Source organism: Ictalurus furcatus, chromosome 23, assembly GCF_023375685.1.
Source record: "Ictalurus furcatus strain D&B chromosome 23, Billie_1.0, whole genome shotgun sequence".
NCBI classification, from domain to species: domain Eukaryota; kingdom Metazoa; phylum Chordata; class Actinopteri; order Siluriformes; family Ictaluridae; genus Ictalurus; species Ictalurus furcatus.
The window spans coordinates 15790673-15816006 of record NC_071277.1 but is presented as its reverse complement, the minus strand read 5'-3'; the positions used below and the strand labels follow the sequence as shown (position 1 = coordinate 15816006).

The 25334-nt window shown below is 39.6% G+C and overlaps 1 protein-coding gene across 3 annotated transcripts in view; it reads right to left on the bottom strand.

Moving 5' to 3' along the window:
* oxr1a (oxidation resistance 1a) overlaps positions 1-25334 on the bottom strand; it is a 184495-nt gene that overhangs the window by 131821 nt on the left and 27340 nt on the right. For all 3 annotated transcript variants that reach the window (XM_053611287.1, XM_053611291.1, XM_053611289.1), the window contains exon 2: positions 21736-21828. In XM_053611287.1, coding sequence (XP_053467262.1) covers positions 21736-21752 — 17 coding nt within the window. In that variant the 5' untranslated portion in view covers positions 21753-21828. The remainder of the gene's footprint in view (positions 1-21735; positions 21829-25334) is intronic.

The following is a 25334-nucleotide window of genomic DNA, read 5'->3' as shown; positions in this document are numbered from 1 at the left end:
TTAGATGCTAATTGATTATTTCTCTGCTTTACGAAAAAGTGAAACATTTGAACACTCGGAGAAGATCGGCGTTATCTGAAATGGCGTTCGGCTACGGTTTGACAGATTTCTAGAGGATTTCTTTCTCCACATCGTTCTGAACGCTGCAAATCCAAGACCAGCGAGACTGTGCGCGCTGTAGGTGCTAAATGATTTCTCACACTTTAAAACATCAGCTGATGACTGAGCGTGTCCCAAAGGGAGGAACAATAAACCTTGTGTACAAGATCCAAGCATTTCTTTATATAACAGCCAGCTAGGCTTCGGTTCAAATCCTTTTAAGGCGCTCCTTCCACAACAAGCCCTGGAGCAAAGAGCGCAGCGCATCCAAGTCACACACAGAGAAGACATGCTGTTGGGTGTATGTGATGCTACACACTATAGAAACTCTCAGATTTCCTCTCACCTTGTGAGAAAGTGTGGGAAAAGACTGCCTATCTCGTCTGCCTGCATCACTTCATTAATTAAGGCATGAATCTTCATTAGCGGTTATCAGTGAATAATTAACAGCTAATTAATGAGTTTGGTAAAGTGCTCGGAGGTTATATACATCAGAGGCACTAGAGGGGAATGATGTGGATGTGAGGACGGAGGGAATTTGTATGACGGAAATCTGAGTTTAAGAACAAACTGGCAGGCAAGGAGGATTTCTTCAGTCATATAATATTATATAAATTTATAAGAAAGCACTTTGCGGATAAGAAATGCATTGCTCTTTTTCACGTGCCTCCAGCAAATCATGGCTTTATATTAAAGCGCTTGTTCTAATACATCATCGTTTCTATAGTAACAACTTTACAACGTTAAACCTAATAATAAACGGAATAAAAAAAGAGCTTTTATTTAAGAAATTGCATTATTTACCAACATACAGTATAATCCTTCATATGCTGAGGGGTTCTGTAAGGAGACATTTATTTAATATTTATGGAAGGAGTCTCCAGTGTCAGCACTTTGTAACAGTCATATCTAAAGCTGTAACTAAGTATTCTGGCAAGAAGGTCTTCAGGAAGATCGGCTTCTCGAGCACAAACGGCAAGCTATGTTTTTATGTATCGTTAACTTCAAGAGTCAAAAAGAACAGGCGTGTGAGTGTTTATAGCTGCTATAAGTGATAACTAACTTCTTTCACAGATGCTTGACGTTAAATGTAACTAGAAATTCTTTAAAAAAGTATGATGTGTCATTGATTAGGACATTAAAAACTGTATGCAGGAAATTCCTGTGGTATAAGCAGAATAAAACACTTCAGGATGTGCCGTTATAGGATTTCCTTCGATTTCCTAGAACAGCACATCGTGACATGTTTTATTTCTTTCACAAGTCGAACTCAATGCGACGGCGACGGAGCCACGTCTAGTCCTTCCGGTTACTAGTCTATATGCTAGAACTGCCCTTAAAATATATGTCAAATGTAAAGGAAGTAAAGAAAACTATTTCAGACATTTGACCTTGCTGTGACCTTGACCCTGTTTGGATCAATTCCAAAATCTAATCAGTTCATCTGCTAGTTACAATGATAATTCCATATGAATCCTACAAACATTCAACCACTCATTCTTGCGATATCTTGCTAACAACAATCTCGGACAAATAGACGGACGGACAGACGTACAACCCCACTCAGTGGCCGAGACATAATAATGCAGAACCGGGACACAACTCATCTCAGAGCAAGAGCCGACTTACCTTGACACTGACATGACTGGAAAACCCATGCAGATAAAAATAATTCGTGCTAGCCCGGAGCACTGTTCAGTGTTTATTTAGTACATTGGACTGGATGCAAAGCCCTGTAAACTGACCTTTCATATTAATTATTGTCCCTACATTGTCCTGAGGCTTAAGCTGGACTATTATGTAACCTAGTGATTACTACAGCCTGTGTTTGCTTTGAAATGTCAGACTTCTTCTCTAACAAGCATGCATGAATAGTGTTCTGCCTTTTTCCATGTGGTTATGCAAATCAGTTTGGACTTGTGGTGCTAAATGTAAGGAAGAAAGACCCATATAAAGTGATGCAGAGTCAACGTTGGCCTGCAGTCAGTTCCCAGTACAGTGCACTGGATTCAATATGAATATTCAGTACTGAAAATAAATATGTCTATATTTATATGCTAAAGCTAACATCCCAATCTCATACAGATCTTAATTCAAACCCAAACGCATACACAATGTCAGGTGGCTGATTTCTGCATCCGTTTGGATTAGACAACACAACATCCTACTGACTGTACATACGAGGAAAAAACAGTCAAGCACGAATTAATAGAATCTAATCAATCGGCTCATATACGGCCATATGCTAATATTGGCACCCTTGGTAAATATGAGCAAAGAAGGCTGTGAAAAACTGTCTGTATTGTTTTGATATTTTGTTAAAAAAAACAATTGCAAACACAACACAGGTTTATCAAAAAAAATAAACACACTTTGTTAAATATTGGTGTGCAACAATTATTGGCAGCCCTAGGAATTCATATGAAAAAAATATATATTTGAAGTATATTCCCATTGATATTTTACATTTTGTTAGCACACCTGTGTGACTAGGAACAGGAAATTGTTCAACCATGACTTCCTGTTTCACAGGGGTATAAATATGAGGTAACACATAGGCCAAATTCCCTTAGTCATTCATAACAATGGATAAGACCAAGGAATATAGCTGTGATGTGCGGCAAAAGGTTGTTGAGCTTCACATAATGGGAAGTGGCTTGAAATAAATAGCACAAGCATTGAAAATGCCCATTTCCATATGTAGTGAACCTAGGTGGCTTAACACTTAATGGAGCTGGCTAGACCACAAGCACCAGAAGCATGTACAATGAATGTACTATTTCACTTAAAATACCCCTTCACTACTCCTTTCTCTTTAATCTCCTTAGTTTAAGCAGACATTTTCTTGCAAAGTGGCTACTCAACTAGGGTCATTGCACTCAATTGTACGACCCACGGACAGGGAAATAACCCTTTTTTTTTTTTTGGAGTGGGTTAATTATTCGGGAAACTGAAGCTTAATCAATATTGCATTATTTTGAGATTTCAATTAGTATGATTTCGCTTATTATGCATATAACAATTCAGTCATAGTAAGAAGTTTATGGAATTTTTTTGGCCACCCATGGGCTCACTGGAACAGAAGCGATATAATAAGAATTTGTACCATCACCACCAACAGGGACAACTATGTGTAGTAAATCATGAAGGCTTCTTAGGTGTATTGATGTTTGTAATATTGCTATTCTACACCGACGTGTGGGTCATGAATGCTCTCTCAGAGAAAAAGAGCTAATAGCATAGCGTGCCAGTTTCGACTGATATGGAAGACATTTTTATTATAGAGAGAGCATTTAGTAAACCACATTGTGGTTAAAAGCAAAATGACACAATGTTGCGTGATGGCTTCTTTCAAACAAGCCTCCAATTGAAACAGAACCTCAGATGAACTTTCAAAGTCAAATTCATTCAAACGAATGCGGCTATGTTTTCATTGTGAAAGAACGTTTCAGCCAAAATACATGAAACTGGCAATAAATGAAAGATGATTTCAAGGTATTATTTGCACTCACCTTCAATACCTTCACACACAATTACAAGTTGAGATTTGCTCTCATAGAAAAAAAAAAAAGAAATCTAATAATTATAATTATAACATGATTGTAAAGTTTATATAAAAATATGTGCACACAGAACTGAACTGGAAAATACCACACGCAGCATTCTTACACACCGGGAAACACGTTTCCTGCTCAGCCATCCACATCCTCTCTACCACAAGCGGCTGAATTGTAACTGGACAAAAACAAGGCCTGTAGCTGACAGGTTAATCTCTGTGGTGCACTATAATAAGCTTGTTCACAGCACAATGACCCTAGCTGCGCCCCTGGTTAAACACTATGTCATGTCTAAATCTGTTCCACGGACATCAAGGCTTCCTATGTGGCCTAGATTGGACTGGCTGCCTCTCTCCGCTTCCATTCAAGTTTTCCAATCTTTGAAATGTATTTTATAAACAGAAACAGTCCTGTACATCATAGACACACTGCCTGCACGTATACAATATTCGATTATTGCAATTCTGCGCTAGGATACAATGCCGCAATTTGGCGTAAAAATGGCAACCCTGGCAACCAAGTCATGTCTGCTGCTCCTCCCCCCTTCCATGGGGCAGCATGATTCCTTCCCTAATGGGCCTCTATCAACATCTAGAAAGGCAGACGTCAATGAAATATCAGCTTATAGCTTTCAAATAGCAACATTTTTTTAAATCACGGGTCTCTCAAATGTGGCAATAAGTATTTCAACGTAATTTAAAATGTATGGTGTTACTGTTATATGACTTGTTACAGCCATTATGCCATTTTTTTTGTGGAGTTGGAAGTTGGGGCTGTTTTTGATCTGTTTGTTTGGGATTGTGTTGTGTTTGTGAGGTTTGGTGGTGCGTTTGCTCCTGGGTCATGGGTCACATGTGGTATGGGAGGTGCATAAAACGCGGGTTAACCTTCCAACAGGTGCGGATGGAAATGGAGAGCCGGGAAGCACACCTTTTTTGACCACGCTCCTGCACGCCAATTCGCAATAAGTCATTTTACGTTAAATTCAGTAGGAAGGTTTCATTTCAACAAGTTTTCATTCATTATTTGTTTTTGTCAAGAAAAATAAAGGTCTTTTTATCTACGGCATGCGAGAGAGTGCGTTCATCCAACCCTGGTTCCCCCGTTTCCCCTGCATCGAACAAATCGCCGACACATGACTTAAGATTAATATTTGTTGAACGGCTGATACTATGTATATAGTGGAGTTCTGCCCCAGCTGCCCCTAAGGACGGGGACTTTAATAAAAACAGTTTATTAGTTTTTACAAATGACACAATGCCCCATCTGCTCTATTAAAGCTTAGGACAGCCACCATTTTGATTCAGCGAACAAAATGGCAGCAGCTGAGCACTATGAAATTGGAATAACGGGAAGTCTTCCCATTCTCCCGAAACCAGCCACGTGAATGTGGCGTTACACCCACCCAAAGTCATGCCCACATTTATTGAGAACTTGACCAATATAATGGCTTATACATCATTGATCATTGTGTTTAATTCTTTATCTAAATAACCTTCTTTTATTAGTCATTTCATTCTTAACTTTAGAAAAGCGGTTTGCTAAAATGTCATTCAATTATTAAGAAAAAAAAATGTGATTTTACAAAATCTGTTATGATATCTTAATATTTGAAGGCCTTTGACTGAATAAACAGTAAAATAAATAAATAAATAAATAAATAAATAATAAAGCACCATCAAAAAGAAAAAAGAAATCAGGTGAGAGGCAGCAATCATGAAAAGATTTTAATCGCTGACTTTGAGAGGTGATAGGAACTCATCAGAGCACTCGTTAGTGCCGTGAGTGTTTCGTGTAGGTGATCTATAATTGAGTTCTTCAACTCACACCGTCCTATTTTCCCAAGCACATCACATCTTAAACGTAGCAAGACGAAAGTGCATCAGTGCACTGTACACGGTTACAATGCAACAATGAACAATCTCTTACATGCAGCATGTAGGAGACACAAACATCTTAGAACGAGAATGACTATCTTTACCAGGTCGAGGCTGGATTAGTAGATCGATTAAGATCACTCAAATCTGAGTGATGATGAAAAATCAGCTTAAGTCCGAAATGAGGTTTTTCTGCCAATAATACGCTTTGACATGTCTTTAAAAAAAATAAATAAAATAACATCTTTTTTTTTTGTTCAATGCCCATGAAGCTCCTGTGCAGTCACATCATCATCAAAACAGAAAAGAGTGCTTACACACTCTGTACAGATGACAGTGAACGATTTTTTAAAATAAAAAATCTAATAAAAGACATTAATGAAAAGAAATGTACTCAACAGAACAGAAGCCACTGAATGACTCAGCGATTACTTCCCCACCGATGTTATCACGATCAGAAATCAACTGAGTGAAAAGATGAGACAGGTGACAGTGGCCGTGATAATCTCTGTACAAATGGCACAAGGAAGAAACCGAATCAGACTCCTTTGTTAGGAATCAGACTCCTTTTTGCAAAATATGTTGTTGCAAATAATCCTAGAATCAAATCTAAAACGAGTGCCAGGGAAATGGAAGGCAATTTCTCATGTAGCAGTGAGAACTCTATGCTCATCACAATGCCTGTCACCTTGACCTGAGTGGTGCAAATGCGTGTGTGTGTGTGTGTGTGTGTGATAGAGGCTTGGAGCTGTCCAAGTATGAGCTTGGAAACCACATCAAATATGAATGCTTCAATTTCTTCTCTGGCCCAGCCATTCACAGATCTGTCTCCAAGCCTGTATGTTGCACTGTGTGTTGCACTGTGTGTGTGTGTGTGTGTGTGTGTGCGCGCATGGAGAATTGAGTTTGATGCAATGCCACACCCCAGAGTTTTGCTGACTCAAAGGCAGCACTTCATTTGAAAGCACAACTAGGTGATGAAAAGCAATATGCTATCTTCTTTTTTCATTAACAGACTGGTGGTGACAAATAAAGTGTTAAACACTAGAAGAGATTGTTCATCTTTAGGGAAAAAGAAGGCAAAGGAAGACTAAATGTCTGATTCAATGTGTCTGTTAGTAAGTGCAGACAGAAATAAACAGTTCAGAGATAGAGTGATCAATCACGCCTGTTTACGTTTTTTTTTTCCTTCCTCAGCTCAGAGATATCACTGGTGAACTTCTGTGAATTCCTTCATATTCCATACTGCAGCAAATACTTCCATGTTGTATACTACAGAGTATACGCCCATATTACTGTATATACTACAGCATTCTGTCTACTCCCATATTATATACTGCAGCATTCTGTCTACTCCCATATTATATACTGCAGCATTCTGTCTACTCCCATATTATATACTGCAGCATACTGTATACTCCCATATTATATACTGCAGCATTCTGTCTACACCCATATTATATACTGCAGCATACTATATACTCCCATATTATATACTGCAGCATTCTGTCTACTCCCATATTATATACTGCAGCATTCTGTCTACTCCCATATTATATACTGCAGCATTCTGTCTACTCCCATATTATATACTGCAGCATACTGTATACTCCCATATTATATACTGCAGCATTCTGTCTACACCCATATTATATACTGCAGCATACTATATACTCCCATATTATATACTGCAGCATACTATATACTCCCATATTATATACTGCAGCATACTGTATACTCCCATATTATATACTGCAGCATTCTGTCTACACCCATATTATATACTGCAGCATACTGTATACTCCCATATTATATACTGCAGCATTCTGTCTACTCCCATATTATATACTGCAGCATTCTGTCTACTCCCATATTATATACTGCAGCATTCTGTCTACTCCCATATTATATACTGCAGCATTCTGTCTACTCCCTTATTATATACTGCAGCATTCTGTCTACTCCCATATTATATACTGCAGCATTCTGTCTACTCCCATATTATATACTGCAGCATACTATATACTCCCATATTATACACTGCAGCATTCTGTCTACTCCCTTATTATATACTGCAGCATACTGTGCCCTCCACTCATATTGGCACCCTTGGTAAATATGAGCAAAGGCTGTGAAAAATTGTCTCTGTTTAACTTTTTGACATTTTGTTTCAAAAATTCACAAAAACACTCTGCTCTCATGGATATGAAACAATTGCAAACACACCACAGGTTTATCCAAAAAAAAAAAAAATCTGTGTTAAATGTAGGTGTGCGACACTTATTGGCACCCCTGTGAGTTCAAATGAGAGAAATATATTTGAAGTACTGTATACTGCAGCTTTGAATTGGGATTCAGCTAAGTGGAGAGAGATAATGGTGGCTTTATTTCCGAGAGCATACTAGGCTGGTGGGCTGCCCTGTCAAGATGCATTTAGGCTAACTTCAATGCTTCTGAAGTCAAGCCTGAACTCTGTACGGAGCCTGTAAGAGGTAGAAAAATACATGCATGGTATTACGTTTGGTGCTTGTGTGTACTTTTATGGAGCAATAAGTCTTTGAGCAATAAGCTGAATATGGTCCCCATTATGCCACACAAATTCACAATTTCCTGAAGGACTTTTCCCCAACATTAATCCTTTTTTATTTTCTCCTAGGAGAGGTTATTAAGGCTCTTATGGCACCCCACAGGTTCTTTTAGCGGGCTCTGTTATATTTGCTGTGCGTATAATTAGTCCATAATACACAAACCATGAACAAACAATTGAACAGCGCATGTAAAATCACTGAGTGGAAAACACAGCCTTTATCTGTTTGAAGGAATTTTATAAACACTGCAGGTCCATTTTCACAGATACAGTCATGGGTCTTGGAAGTCACTAAAGAGGTGAATGATGAGTCTGGCTATAGATGCGAACGCTCTGTCTCAGTTACATCACATACACACTCTTTGGCAAAAGGGGTCAGTTAATGTTTACAGTTTCTGCTCATTGTACTACATAAGAGTCTTTAAATAGGATAAATTTCGACTTTGATCTAAAGTCACTTTAACATTAAACCAATGGGACCATTTCAGTCCGTTTCAGGGCACCATGCTTCCCCACATTCACACACTAAGCACTAATTATTCACATCTAGAAGCAATTTAGCATAGCCATTTCCACATATGGAATGTTTGTGGGAAGTGGGAGGAAACTGGAGAACCCAGAGGAAACCTACTCCATATGGACAGCAAACTAAAAAAAGATCTACATACGAGTCTGAACTTTAAGGCTAGGAACGTGTTAGGATATGGATAATGAGAAGATAGTTTAATAAGAAGAAGAAGGACCATGAGGAATAATAAGCAGAGCAATAAGTATGTGTACTTGAATGAGGTAGTGTAACCTTTGATAATTGGGGCTTGAGGTACAGAAGGCTGATGTCCTCACATACACTCACTGACCACTTTAAGAGGAACTGGGCAGTTGGAGAAAGACAAGGCAATGTTATTCTAATCTTCAATCTCAGTTTGTGAGTCTGTGCCCAGTCTGTAGTCTGAAACTGTAGCCTCAGATCCCAGTATAGAAACCCGATCTGGTTATCTGCTGTTGTAGCCTATCTGCCTCATGTTTCAATAATGTTGCTGCACACTGGATGCTTTGTTGTTGTTTTTTGCACAGATTCGTGTAAACTCTAGAGACTGTCTACACATAAAAATCTCAGGAGATCAGCAGTTTCTGAAATACACAAACGACCAACCATGCCACGATCAACGTCACCGTGATCACGTTATTCCTCATTCTGATGTGTGATGTGAACATTAACCGAAGCTCTTGACCTGTACTGTATCTGTTGATTTTATGCATTGCGCTGATACCACATGATTGGATAACTTCATGAATGACCAAGTACACGGTTGTTCCTAATGAAGTGTCTGGTGAGTGTACACTGTACTATCATCATGATTATGTTTTGAACCTGAGTGATCCCTCCTCCAATAAACCAGGCTTAAAACCTGACTGCCAAAATTCTATTCCCACAACCTCTCTTGATTAGAATTACTCGCTGGATGCATCTCCCAGATTAATAATGCTGCATTTTTCATTACTGCGTTACATTTATTGATTTATCCCATGTAATGGGATAATCCAAACCGTGCACAGGTTTAAAAAAAAAAAAATTTCTTTTTAAAAATCTGAGTGTCACTGATTTAAATGGATGCAGGCAAGAAATTAGCATACGGAAACCATTCAAGATTGGTATGCATCCTTGTAGTTTGACACCATGTTATTTCCTGACTCATAATCTGTTCCATCGTGAAAATGTGCTGCGATTTAATATTGCAGGGATAAAAAGGAACATTTCTGCAGGACAGACTGCTTCCTTTGAAGAGCGTTTCTTTCACAAAACCAATTATAAGCATGACAAACTCATTTCCATACACAGCTAAATGACTATGATGCATTTTCAAACAAGGAAAACATATTCCTTATGTCAGTACATAATAAATGTGAGAACCCAATCTTTTCTAACACTTCTAACTTCTATGTGATTGCCATGCTGTCTGGAAAACATACCAGACTTTCCTTTTCTGGAATCATTTGACCTTTAATTGACCTTGGCAACAACTACTGTACCACATGGAGCAATCTGAAAGAAATTAGATGGGAAATTGCCATATGTGAGGTGGTAAAACCCAGGACACTAGAATACTTGGTGCAGTAATTCTTGGCATATGGAAGTGCTTCTTGCTGTTGAGTTTGCATGTAGTGACTGAAGTGCGAAAGTCGACCAGCCAACATACCGCCTCTGCGATATTCATAAACAAGCAGGCGCGAGTGCAGAAATGGTTCAGTAACTATTTAGAGCCTAAAGATGAGGCAGGGTGAAGTGTCACTTCAGATATTTCAACCATAATAAACTGAAAACAATGTAACATTTGATACTATTCTACTCTGGTTATTTCATCATGACAGCATGTTTGGGAACACTATTTGAAGGATTACTTCATAACAGATTCATAAGCAGGAGTGGACATCCATCCATCTATTTTCTGTACCACTTATCCCATACAGGGTCGTGCGGGAGCCTGAAGCCAATCCCAGGGGACTCATGGGTTGCCGACCCATCACAGGGCACAAACACACACACACTATGGACAATTTTAGAGATGCCAGTCAGCCTACAATGCATGCCTTTGGACTGGGGGGAGAAAACCGGAGTACCTGGAGGAAACCCCCGAAGCATGGGGAGAACATGCAAACTCCTTGCACACAGGGTGGAGGTGGGAATCGAACCCCCAACCCTAGAGGAGCGAGGAAAAGGTGCTATCCACTATGCCACTGTGTCCCCCAGGAGTGGACATATGTTGATAAATGATACCTTTTTTTAAGCTAGTTTCGGTTGCCCAGAAACCTAAATGACTACACTAAAAAGTTGAAGCTAACAATGTAATTGTTTATGGTGAACTAGTTAGCTAGTTAAGTGCATTAACACAGATTAAGGGAACCAAACAAGTACGCATATGAATTTCTTAGAAATGGATGACCTTTTCTCTTTTACAAGCCCGGCAAAAACATTTCAGCTAAAGAGCCACAGCGTTCTCTTCACGCAAATATAATCATTGGCTAGCATCTTCATTTTAAGCCCCGTCCTTATCTGTTGACGAGTGATGTCAGAGGAGAATGATTGCTCCCGATTCCTGCAGATTTTCCAGGTGCACGTCCATCTCCCGTTTTACCACATCCCAAAGGTGTTCCATCGGCTTCAGATCCGGTAAATGGCGCACTCATCCGGTGACTGGAAAGACCACTGAAGAACACTGAACTCACTGTCATGTTCATGAAACCAATTTAAGTTGAAGTGCGTTATCATGCTGGATGTAGCCATTAGATGAGTAAATTGTGGCCATGAAGGGATGCAGATGGTCAGCGACATAGGCTGTGGCATTCAAACAATGCTCGATTGGTATTAACAAGCCTAAAGTATGCCAAAAAACATTCAACACATCATTACACCACCTCCACCAGTCTGGACTGTTGACACAAGACAGGTTGGGTCCATGAATTCACGCTGTTGGTGCCAAATTCTGACCCTACCATCTGTGTGCTTCAACAGAAATTAAGATTAATCAGACCAGGCTACATTGTTCCAGTCTTCAACTGTCCAGTTTTGGTGCGTCTGTGCCAATTACAGCCTCAGCTTTCTGTTGTTGGCCAAAAGAAGTGGAACCCAACATGGCCTTTTGATGCTGCATCAAATCTGCCTCAAGGTTTGATGTTTTTTCGCATGCCGAGATGCTTTTCTGCTCACCATGGTTGTAAAGAGTGATTATATGAGTTACTATATCCTTCCTGGCAGCTCGAACCAATCTGGCCATTTTCCTCTGACCTCTCTCATCAACAAGGCGTTTCCGCCCACAGAACTGTCACTCCCTCAATGTTTTTTTGTTTTCAGCCGCATTCTGTTTAAACTCTAGAGACTGCTGTGTGTGAAAATCCCAGGAGATCAGCAGTTTCCGAAATACTCCGAAAACCTGCCCATCAGGCACCAACCAGCATGCCACGGTTAAAGTCACGGAGATCATACGTCTTCCCAATTCCAATGTTGAAACAATGCTGATGTGAGCATTATCTAGAGCTCCTGACCTGTATCTGCATTATTTTATGCCTTGTGCTGCTGCTACATGGTCGACTGATTAGAGAACTGCATAACTGAGCAGGTGTACACGTGTTCCTATTAAAGTGGACGGTGAGTGTATATACACTAAGATTAAAAACTCTTATTGTTGCTACCCTTCAAATTCAGCATTAGAGTGCAAAATATAAAGGCAGCAATGAACAGTTATACCGGGAAAGATTCTGGAGGACAGGTTAAAAGTAGAGATGTACCGATGTACCTGCTATAATGGCAATTTTTAAAAACATCGATGATCAGGGCCAATTATATCCTGTCAATCAAAAGAGGGCGGGAAAACACATGAATTTCGTGCTGTGTTTAAAGACGATGTCTCTTGTGTGGAATGACGACAAAACCGCAGTTTGTAATCTCTGCACTGATAAAATTTTACAAGCGTGAGTTTCAGCGTCGAGTTAAATTTTTTTTTGTGCCGCGCTGCTCGCGCTGATTTAAAGCTCCAGAACATCGTCGAAAGATTTAAATGAAGATGAGTTGACAAGAAAAAGTATATATTGCACAGAAAATATATATATTGATATATATTATATTGATATATATTACCAGCTTGATGTCAGTGATGAAGTAGAAATGCTTGTGTTTGTGGAGAGTGAATGTGAGACTAACAGGAGTTTTTTTTAGAATTCAGTCAATGTTAATATGAATTAATAACATTCAGTAAGTTAAGAAATCTTACTTTAATCTTCAGAATTTAGTCCATGTGTTCATGTTAATTTGAGTAATGTGTTAATGTTTATGAGACCAGTTACTGTGAAACAACTTGCTGAAATGGAGAGAATAAAGTTTTTATTGGCATTTCCTTCAGAATTGTGGAATTAATTATTATTAATTTAAAAGAAGGTATAAAGGGCGCCTGGGATAGGCTCCTGGTTTCCCCCGTGACCCTGAAAAGGATAAAGCGGTATAGAAGATGGATGGTATAAAAGGCAGAACTATCGGTATCGGCCGATATCACTCTGAACAATCGGTTATCTGTATCGGCTGAGAAATTTAGTTTCGGTGCATCTCTAGTTAAAAGCAGTTGAACAGTAAACAGGGAAAGATGGTCGCTTTGGCTCAAGCTCCAGCCAAATTACAGAGCTCACTTTGAAGTCAGAGATTAAGCCTCCAATATAATCCTGTACAAATTGACATCTAAGAAGTAGAGCAGAAAACTGGTCTCTGCCACGGGCCTGTACGCAGGATGTGGTTTGAGCTCAAGAGAGACAGACAGATTTCTTAATACATCACGTCTCAACCGATCACATTTAAACTAAATGGCTGCTCCATATTTAGTGCTTTACCTCTGCTCTCCATCGCTCCTATATCAGAGCTCTCTCTCCCACTTTTTCTCTGTTTCTCACCCTCTCTTTGTCTCTCTCACTCTCAAACATCTGTTCCTCTCCTTCACTTTCTGTCTCTCTTTCTCTCAATCTGCCTGTTTATCTCTTTGTCTGCTTCTTTGTCTCTCACTCTCTCTCGCTCGCTCATGACATCTCTGTCTCCATCCTCTTTCTCTCATCCTCTGTGTCTCTTTGCTTCTCTGTCTTGCTTGCTTGTCATACTGTACGCTGATGGCTAAGTTACCTCAGCTTCCATAAAACAAAGCGTGCATGAAGAAAAAAAATGCATGAAGAAGAATCCGGGCTCAGCCCCGGATACCCGGATAACAGTCCAGCTAACGCCCCTGTGGAGGATGGAGAGATTGAATCAGATGAACCAGCATTCTTGAACAGTTCAGAAGCCCAATACCAAATGCCTGAAGATATGTACACCACAGCACAGATAAACCACTCTTCACAACTAATTAAGGGAAAAAGGAATGTTTCACTCTCCAGCTACTATAAGGAGAAATTTGTTAAATCAGCACAAAAGGCCACAAGAGACAATCTTAGAGTACTCTCACGACGCAGGAGATACAACACAGACTCAGAAAATGGACGGCAGCAGCACGGGAGACACTCTAAATCGCACTATAGACTATTTTCTTATTAATTTATTTAAAGTGGGATCAGTAGAAGACTGAAGGGACTCGTAGATTTATTTCTGTGTGGGAGGATATGGAGTGTGTGTGTGGGGGGGTGGGGAGGGTCTGAAGGTTTTTAAAACATGTAAATATATAAATAAGCAAAATTGATATATTAAAAGGAGCCGTAATAAGCCTCTCACCCTTTCAAGTATAAAACAAACTCCTCTGAGGCAATTTAGTCTCTCAGAAGCTTCAATATAGGTCAATGCTCTGTTTAATTTGCAGCCCGTTCAAAATCGTTGCACGCCATTATGGAGATGTGAGAAGTGTCACATTTACCTTTTCTGGAGTCATATCCCATCTTTCTCGAGGACATAATGACGGGACATAATGAGCTTGGCTTAAATGTTTACGCAGCAATCATTTCTTTAATAGTTTTTTTTTGGTAATATTGCTGGTGTTCAAAATAAGCAATCCCCATGACTAAATTGTATAATATATTCTATATGTTTTCGCATGACGGTAAAAATTTCCCCTCACCAGCGCTACACTTACACTTTCTATACATGTACATGAATTTATATAACACGGTAAATGGTATACGGCCGTGCTAAGCTTCATGTAGTCATATAATTAATACAGCATGCTCACACTGACCTCTACAGCCCCGTGTGTATTGCAATGACCTCTGAACTGCCCGCTTTTTTTTTTCCTCCCACTGCGAAAGGAAACGGTTTAAGATGCAAACAGTGTAGCAGACATCCTGACACGAGTAAACACCTTAGAGTTTAAAAAAAAAAAAAGCTGATTATCCTCTTGGTGTGAGCTGCCGGATGTCAATGTCACCCGGTCAGCCGTTCCACTGGCTACAGTGCGTGATCATGCTTTAATTCTTCATAAACTTGGAGTAAGGGGGGAAATGGTGTCACATGTAACCAAACCAAATTTCCTTTTAGGTTTTCTCTACTACTACCACTCCCAATGCAACACAATCAGTATGTTTACATGGACAGCAGTAATCTAATTATTGACCTTATTCTGAATAAGACAATATTCTGATTAAGGTGTTTACATGAGTCGCTTTTAGAATACTCCTGTCATGTTCCCATTTTACATGTTATAGAACATAGATGGATTAACGGCACACGTCATTACATCCCCACGCCATGACGTCCGACGTTCCCTCCAGAATTTCACGTATCGACATACAGTTGGTCTTCGTTATGGTCCCGTATACGGTTTTGGGCGTTTCATTTTTAATTTTACAAAAGCTTCAAGTGCAGTTAATTATTCGTCATGCTGTACGTGCAAATAGACCACTGCTTGAAGCCGTGGGCTGCGTCCCAAACCGCGTACTTACCTGCTATATAGTAGACGAGATACAAGTATTTCACCTACTATATACTGTAGTAGGTAAGTACGCGGTTTCGAACACAGCCGAGCCGAGGTTGAGCGCTGCCGTGTGTGTATGTGTCCTGTCGCACAATGCGGTGAAAACTCTCACACGACGTTAATAGTGTGATTAAGGTGTGTACATGTCTGTAATACACGTCGATAACGAGACTAAAACAGGAATACTCCACACGTCTTAATTCCATTTGTGTTTACTTCGAGTATGACTTTAGTCGGATTAAGGTCATCAGAAATCGCTGTTTACATGCTAGTTTCTTAATCAGAGAATCATTTATTTACTATTCATTTGCGCCATTCCTGATGTAACTTTCATGCTGTATTAATACACTTTACTAGTAAATCGGAAAATTATCAAATTTTCGTGGGTGTCGTCAAGTCTCCACATGCATACCATTCTATTATTCGGTTATTTCTCTGCTAAGAAATAGGGATTGTTTATATTTACGAGTAAGGATTTTTACCATGTTCAAAATCTTTTGTTTAAGGCAAACAATCGATCGGGGTGTTATAAATAAACTAAAAGCAATTTATGCATTACGGCATATAGCGTGCATTAAGGTGATTGAACTGGTGATGTATTTGAGAGTGCAGTGATGACATGATGCATGATCCAGATGCTTGTGGATTGTAGCGAAAACACGCCTTTATCACCTCAAAAACATACCAGAAAGAAATGTATCCTCACTAAGTTCTATATTTATAAGTAGAAACCTTACAGAAATCTCGAGCCTCGCAAGTTTACGTACAGCGCACTTAAATATAAAGTCAGATGTAAATGTAAATAAACCCACCCCACGGACTTCTCTCTGAATCTGCTATGATATATTTGGCTGTCTAGGGAACAGGCATGCTGGCTATACTGTATATACTCTACACATATAATGAACAGCAACACTCTACTCCTCTGAGAGCCTGATGAAACATCATGGGTATGTTTGAACACCAGGCATTCTCAATGTGACGTTCAAGGAGGTTCGCGTTCATAGGAAAACCGCATGAGTGCATCCAGTGCTGATTGAGTTCAGATTCTCCAGGACGGCTAATCAAATTAATTCCAGCCGACCTCTTCTCTAAGCCTGATTATTCAGGGTAATCTTTGTTGTTTGTGTGCAGCTCATGCTATGTGGGCCATCTGCCATGGCTGTGCAACCTGAATCTTTTACATCTCTACCTGGCATACCAGTTGTGGAGGAAAAAAACTAAAAACGTCCTCATCTTCTACCCGATTGGTTCTTGCAAGCCACCATGGTTATAACATGTTCCTCCCTCCATCGGACGCTCTCTCGCTCTGTCTCATTACCAGGAATAGCAGGAACACTCCGCTCCAAAAGTATTGGAACACCAAGGCCAATTCTATCGTTTTCACTATACATTGAAGACATTTGGGTTTGAGATCAAAGGATGAATATGAGACTATAGATCAGAATTTCAGCTTTCATTTCCTTATATTTACATCTAGATGTGTTAAACAACCCAGAACACGGCACCTTTGGTGGCAGACAACCCCTTTTTTCAAGCGATCTAAAATATTGGAACACGTGACTGATAGGTGTTTCTTGCTGCCCAGGTCTGCCCTGTTATATTGATTGTTTAAAGAATCAATAGGTCTGAATGCCTACTCTTGGTTTGAGCCCTAGTTTCGCCTGTGAAGACGGCATTTGTTGTTAAAAAGGATAAACCAACATGAAGACCAGAGAGCTGTATATGGGAGAAAAGCAAGCCATTTTGACTGTAAAATGCTGTATAAATGCTCTAGCAAGGCTAAGTTTACGGCCTTTCAAAGATAAAAAGACACCAGGAGAGCATAAGATTTCGTTCCCACATCAGATTATCTGCTGGTAATAAACGTCTTAAAGCAACTCCCGATTGGCGCGATCATTGGGAGATGGTGAGTTCGAACACTGATGATGACAGACATCTGTAGCCGGGAACCATGGGAGCAAAACTTCCTGTGGGATGGATGGTATACTCTCCCCCCTCAAAATCACATCGACTCTAGACAATCGCAGACATCTATGAGCTCTTGTATGTGGAAGAGGGTGGACAGCACTTTCCTTCGAGTGTGTTACACCGACCTGTGATGCAGGCATGAGCATCAGTTTGAAATGTAGTTGGCTGGCTTCATGTGTTTCAGAGGATGCATGCGTTTGCACCACATTTCCTGTTTGGTAGCTGGCATGTGATAGGTGAGAGTTAGCTATTATAATGTTAAGAATAAAAAAAATAATAATTCTTTGATGCTAAGCACAACAGCACCACGAATGGTCGTATTAAAAATACACAGAATGGTATGAAGAAGCAGGGCTGGGACTTGGAGGACATGGTTTGGTGGAGAAACTAAAAGGACAGATGGTGGATCTGTATGTTTAGTGTTTTTTTTTTTTTTTTAGTATAGTATTGTAACCTTGAAATACTTAAAAATATATATAGATATCATAAATGTAGTTTAATAAAGTGTGTGTGTATATATATATAATAGTTTACAGACCTCATGATATAATGCACCAATCCTAATAGCTTCACTGTCAATCTATTGATAGATATTAGGCTTTATCCTCCCATCTAATATCACGACCACTGCTCATTACCAAACACACAACTCATCATGCGACAGCACACACACTACACTCACAGTACTCAGTACTCACACGGTACAGCCATGTCAGAGTCCAATAATCAGAGTGGTGCATTACCAGAATCTTCTAAGTTTCACCACACTCAAAAGTCCATTTAAATCCATTACCCACGTATCCATTGAGGCTTTTCAAAGCACTATGGGAACCCAACCATAAGAGTGAGACAGCGAGAAACAGCGAAAAGGAGAATGTTTACAGACAATCTCATCTCTCAACTCCTCAAGGATGCTGTCAAGGTCGTTCTCTAATTGGACCAGCATGCCTTTGTAGGGGGTAAAAAGCCAAGCAAGTTTAGCAGCTCCTCAGGGGCTCACTTCCTTCCACACCTGCATACATAAATAACTAAGCACAAGTGCATTTCTGTTCATTTCAATCTTCACACTGATCTGTAGAGCGCTAGGATCTGCTTAATTACACCCAATGAAGATCAGAATTAGGAGGAGCTCTCAACATGTACAGAACTTTTGACTTTTATATATATGTGTGTGTATATATGTATATATAGTGACAAGGATTTGTTTAGGGACGCGTCTGTTTTTGGGACATTCACCAGTATGTGATGTGGCCTCAGTGCAACTGAGGCCGCATGCTGATTAGTCAGCTAGTCGCGAAGCTCCACAGCTCTTCATTTTCTGCCTTCAAAGCTACAGCGAATGCAAACAACCACCTCGTCACTAGAGTTAAACCAATCATTATTTCTCTTCATTACTAATAATAACTAATCTTATCCAGATTGTAAGCTATGCTAGTTAGAAGCCGATACGTGCTGGGATTGGTTAGAGCGTTACGGTTACAGCATGTGCGTGGCATCAGAGATGGCATGAGATCACTTTTTCTTTTCTCATACCAATACCGATAACGAAAACCTTGAGTATCAACCGATATCGATAGCCATCCAACAATTTTTTTCCCCATCATATTTTGCTGGTATGGTACCATTTATGGAAGGAGTCTCCAGTGGCAGCACTTTCTAACAATAATACATAATGTCCTCCAAATCCCTGTGAATGAGGTGTTACTAGAGAAATATCTCCATGGATAGACTTCGAGCACTGTTATCAGTGCTGTGCGGTTACAGAGAATTGATCGACACGTTCCTGACTCGAGCAGACCACAGTGCCACGGTATAAAATGTACGGAAATATGTTCATCCTCGAACTGGTTCTCTTCCATTTGCACGATAAATAAATCTTCATGCGCGACAATTTACACGAGTCTTGGACTCTCAACATGTTTTCCTTTAACGTACGTCATTTCATCTGGAACAATTCGGCTCCGTGTAGCATCCGATAAATTCCCACGCCCTCAGCCTGCAGCTAGTGAGTGCTCCTCGAATATCGTAACTGCTTCTCTGGTTACAGTTTCTTCCAGGAGCTAGACAGCACGGATTTCACCGGACACGCACAGAGATAGCTCAGCTTAGACATTTCCTCTTCATGCTAGTTATAACTAGCATCCACTGCTGAGATAATAGCTTGAGCTGAGGGCAGAGGACGCGTAACAAGCACATCCAGCATGCGTCTCTGCCGAGTTATGACTAAGCTATGCGAGAAGCCAGCAGGTCACGTGGCGCTGCAGGTGAGCTCAGAGATGGATTTCAGAGACAACAAGAGATAGACTCAGTCTGAGTTTCAGAGGGGATAAAAGATAATGAGTTAGTAATAAGTTTAGTACTTGGGGCTGCAGGGACTTTGTGCCATTTTGGGATGTAAACACTCTCGAGTCTGATTAAAGCTGAGCTTATCATCTCCAGCACAGTTATTATACAAACCCCAGAGAATGAGCGTCTCTTATTTTTACGCAGGGAGAAGATTTAGAGGGAAAGTTCATTTAACACTGCTCTTAACTTTTTAAGGAGTGACCATGAGCATAAACAATTAACCTGGGTGACAAATATCCTTCCGTCCAGTGATAAAACGCAGTGTATGGAAACAGGAGGCACTAAAGGAGTTCTGTAGGCAGAGCGTTTCGGGATTTAATACGTCCAGTCTCAGTTGCAGACTTCGTTCGGATATAATCGAAGGCAGGGCGTTGTTGGCTGTTGATCTGATTAAAGTTTTTTGAAGGAGCTTTTATGTAAGGTGCGGTTTGTTTGCTTAGGGGACGGCTCCCGTAACGCTCCATGGTGAAGTGGGGCACAAGATGTAGGCCAATATTAATAATAAACAACAACAACAACAACAGCACCACTTGGGACTTTCCTGAGGTTCCAATAGTTCTTTTTCAGTAGTGCAGTCTTGAACTTAAAAATATTCATCTCAAACTGAGTGAAAAAGTGCAAATGTAAAAAATCTATATGTTTGAATTTGAAAGAAATACGTACTTCTCTAATAAAATAATAAAAAATAACAATTATTTTAAGTGAGCGTGCATATGTCCCAAATGTGATAAAATAGCCTATATTCCAATATTCCACATTTCATTATGTCCTTGATACAAAAGTCTTTTTACTTTTCATTTTCGAACAGTTTCTTTATTTTAAGTTACTTTGTATTCGACAGCAAACCAAAAAAAAAAAAAAAATTTCCTTCTTCAGTCCCCATTTTCTATCCCTGATTTTTGTGCTTTTCGTTAAAGGAACCCTGAAAATACACCCCTTTATTTATTATTGCTCATTTTTCCATGAAGGCTACCAACAATTCTGCAGGTGACCATGTTCAATTATCTGACCCAATAGCTGAACATATCTTTAACGTGACGTTTAAGAGCAACACGCTAACATCCGTATAGAAAAGAGAAATACGGGACTAGAGCAGCATGTGAGCACGTTATATGCTAAACTACAATTTGATTCCTCATGTAAATCCGCATCCTCCCACCGCCGCTTTCGCCAAGCGTGATGCATCCCCACAGGTTTAATTACCTCCCTGTGCTTGTCAGAATTTTAATGAACGTGTGTTATTTTGTTAGAAGACACACTTCAGTCTCAGGCACCACAGTTGCTGGTATATAAGTGATGACGATGCTGATTTGTGTTCAGCTATTAAAAGTTTCAGGTTCAGCTGTTAGAATGGACAGGTTGTTATGTTCAGTCAGCCTTTATGTCAATTATAACATGTATGTTTCCTGAGGAACCCATCTGTTCGTGTCTTTCCTCACAGTAAACAGACGTTACAGTATGGTGTTACAGCATGAAGATCTAGAGAGAGTCATGTATAGACAGTAACACTCAAAAAGGTTGCCATTGAGTAAACACATCACAATTACCTTACGCTTGGTGACTAATAGTAGAACGTGGTATGCAGAACGTTTGAATGTGGATGAAATGTTCGAGCATAACGTAAGGCAGTTATGGATACTTCGACAGTCGAGGAAAGGCCTCATTTCTGACCTGAAATCAGCTCGGTCTTCGTCTTCCTTCCAAACTCTGAATCATATCTGAAAATAAAGCCTATGACTCAAATGTCACTTTGGAATCTGCTGCATTAGCCTTTCCAAATGGTCTGCCCGAGAGGTTTGTGACATTTTCCTTCTTGCGTTCACGTATGTCCACAAGAAACAACACAAAAACAGTGATGCCACCCTGACCTTTTGGTGCTGAACATGTTGCAGATGTCTCCTCTGTCCAGTACAGAAGCTTCCGGAAAGTCAGGAGGAGAGGCTTTGCTTCAGGGAGCGGACCTGAAATATGGAGGAGAGAAAGTGGGTGTCATTAAAAGAGGAACGAGAGAGAGAGAGAGAGAGAGAGAGAGAGAGAGAGAGAAAAAAGGCAAATTCTACCAAATAACACTAGCGTATGCCAGATTATGGGATGGCGCAGTGCTAACAGCACAGATCTATACATGCTTTATACATAAATGTATAAAAATGTACTGGTATCTGCAGACTTGTTTGGATTTATAAGTCTATAAACTTACTTTACTGCAACATTAGCATAAACGCATGTCCGCACTGCAGACTGGTCCACGTCGATATTATAATGTAGGGCTGGTCGATATGACAAAAATATCATATCACGGTACTTAGGACATTTCTACGATACATGATGCATATCACGATATATAGTTTAGCTAACAAAACAAAACAAAACAGTTAAACTGAGTTTGATGATACTTTTCTCTAATGCCTACAAAGACAAAGAACATTAGAGCGCCGTTCGGACAGGACTAGTTTTCCAAACATAGTTTGAGTTACGATTCTTATCCCCCGACGTCTGTGATTCCGTGTACAGATTCGGACGGGACTAACGTCTCCGTGTTTATTACAGAGGTGGGCGTGTCTGTTTTGTAAATCTGGGCATCGCAGAAGATCACGTGCTCTGGATGCGTGCATAAGTACTTATAAATTGGAAAAGTTTTAAATACATTTTTAATTTATTGATTTAATTTTAATTTATTAAAATGAATTATTGAAGAAAAAAAAACCTTACTAAAATAAACTTCACATGATTTTATGGAACTGGCTGCTTATAAAACACACCCACATTATATAACTGAGTGCAGAAATGAAGGTGAGTCATCACCGGACACTGATATTACAGTGGCCGGTCTCAACAATTTACATGATTTGGCTCTTCTTTTATTTTTTTTTTTTTTTAGTTCTTCACCAGGTAGCAAAAACATGTACATCCATACTAAATTGCACGCAGTAAGCAGAAAGTGTGCGTGTAAGAGCTTCTACGGTAGTTCACGTTGGCCAAAAACCACAAGGAAAAGCGTTATAGGCAAGACCATAGAAAATATTATCGGCATCAAAGACTTTCGGACGCATTCGGACAGGATCGGAGGATCACCGAGTTAGCCGAAAAACAGTAGGTAATTTGCTCCGGAATTTTTACAGCGGTTGTGTGAGGAAAAACAAAGACTTGCCAGATTCAGACGGGATTAAAATCACGAAGTACGTCTGTAAAACACAGATTTCTCGAACGTCCCTCTGGAAAACTAGTCCCGTCCGAATAGTGCTTGTTTTAAAAAAATGACTTAAAATCGATGACATCCATCCAGTGCCATTTAATTTGTAATTATTACAAAAAAATATATATATCAACATATTAACGATATCTCAGTAAAGTGCATTGCGTAATCATTTATCACGATATCGATATTATATCGATATATCGGCCAGCACTATTATAATGCACATATTAAATTAATTATATACAGTAAATATCGCACTTACTCAAAAGTGGTTTTTACACCTTTAATACTAACATGAACGTAAATCATCAGAACACCTAAACAGGAACAAAAGAATACTCAGTGATACCGAGTGAAAAATGATTAAGTACACTACGGAAAACACTAAATGGTGCACATTTTACCCTGTGCGTTTACTATCGAGCGAGCTGTTATTCGACAGAGAAGTGCAAACCACTTGCCTTTTGTTTTTCTACCGGCTCACGAGAGAGAGGAGCCGAGCGCTGCGAATCTACAAACGAAGGTTCGCCTAGAGAAAGTCAGCGAAAATGACCACAAACGCATGTCTTTCACGTCCCACGTCCTTTCCCCTTCGGTGAATTGGCTTTTCAGCCAGGTTAATTACGTTTGTGTTTGGTTTGACTGAAAAAAGCAGAAATGTGTAGCTTTCAGGTGTCTCCCGCGCCGCCGGAACAAGCCGTAGTAAACGCTACGGCCAAACCGTAGCCCTGTGTACTGAATGCTGACAGATTACACCTACAATGCTCTCGAGCTCAGATCATCACAATCATGTACGAGTCATCAGTTCTAGATGAACTTGCCCTAAACCCAAATGCTAGTACTCTTGCGACATTAAAAAAATATATTTAAAAAAAAAAAAGCTCTAAAAATGTTTAAATCTAGATTAAATCTCACACTTTACAATAATTAACCAGAGTACAACAAGAAAACAGTAAATAAATACATGGTGCAAGTATTAAAGATTAGAATATCTACTGGCTTTTACAACAAGCTTAAATATATTCGTTTATTTATGCGCATCAGAAAGAAAGTGTTCAGTGTTTTGTTTTAATTCATTCAAATATGCAAATAAGGCAACAAATCATCAAGAGTATGCTAATTTGTATTTGCATGTATGGCAAGTGCATAGTTTATTACATCGATCACTTGACACTAGTCAACACTAGTGAAGATATTAAGAAAACCACTATGTTCACGTCTGGCTTCGAGATCGATCAATAAAATCATGAAGGCAATGAAATTCTGACAAAATGACTTTTATAATGTAAAACATTACGTTATTTTAAGACAATGGCTGATCAACATTATGCTAGTTATCGATAGAACTAATGAATATTTCAGGACAAACCTGATGATTGTAGATAAAATCTTTTGTGTGATAGTGATTTAAAGAAAAATAAAATCAGATATCGCTTGTGGTACCTGGCCTTCTGGGTTGCCAGGGTTGTGTTTTTCCTGACAAATTGTTATTTGATTTTGAAGTAAGTTCTGTAACTAAAATGAATTAGAATCAGTTTCAGCAAACGCAGGCTATGGCACAGAAAGGGAAAGTGAAAGTGCATAATGTGCATCTATGTTGTACTGAACCGTTTCTGTTGTAGGGAACTACACAGATATTACAGTGATTAAGGTCAGAACGGTTTCTGTGTAGGCAAACTAGCCACACTGTCACCCCGAAGACAGCGCGTTAGTCTGAAATGAGAATCAAAGTGGGAGAAGAAGAATGCTCGTACATTTTCAAGTCAGGTGAGTGAAACAATTACTTTAATTTTACAAAAAAAAATAAGCTTAAACTATATATTATCACTGCTACGTCATTTAGACCCCTTGGTGTTTGTACTGTAAACACAAAAGCCATGCAACCTGCTTGCAAAAAGACCCGAGTAGCCTAGGTACCTGACTCTACTTGGTTATAATCTGATTGAAGACTCGGACATTAGCTAAAATGTTATCCACTTATTATTATTGCTTAAAGATAGACAGTGCTGTTCGGCTAAACGAACACTTTCAAATAGCGTCATTCTAGAATATCCTTATATCCTTACTTCCTGTCAGTTGCTAAATGATCCTAAGCGGTTGTCTAGCCTGCAATGGCTGGACATATCTCCTAAAAACTCAGTTTCAAACATTGAAAGCATACAGGTGGCTTACAACTTTGTGGTTATGGACACGTTTAGATGTAATGGTTGATGACTACAGCGTCGAAGACGTCATGGCACAGAAAGCCCGAGGTGCCGCCCAACCAGATGC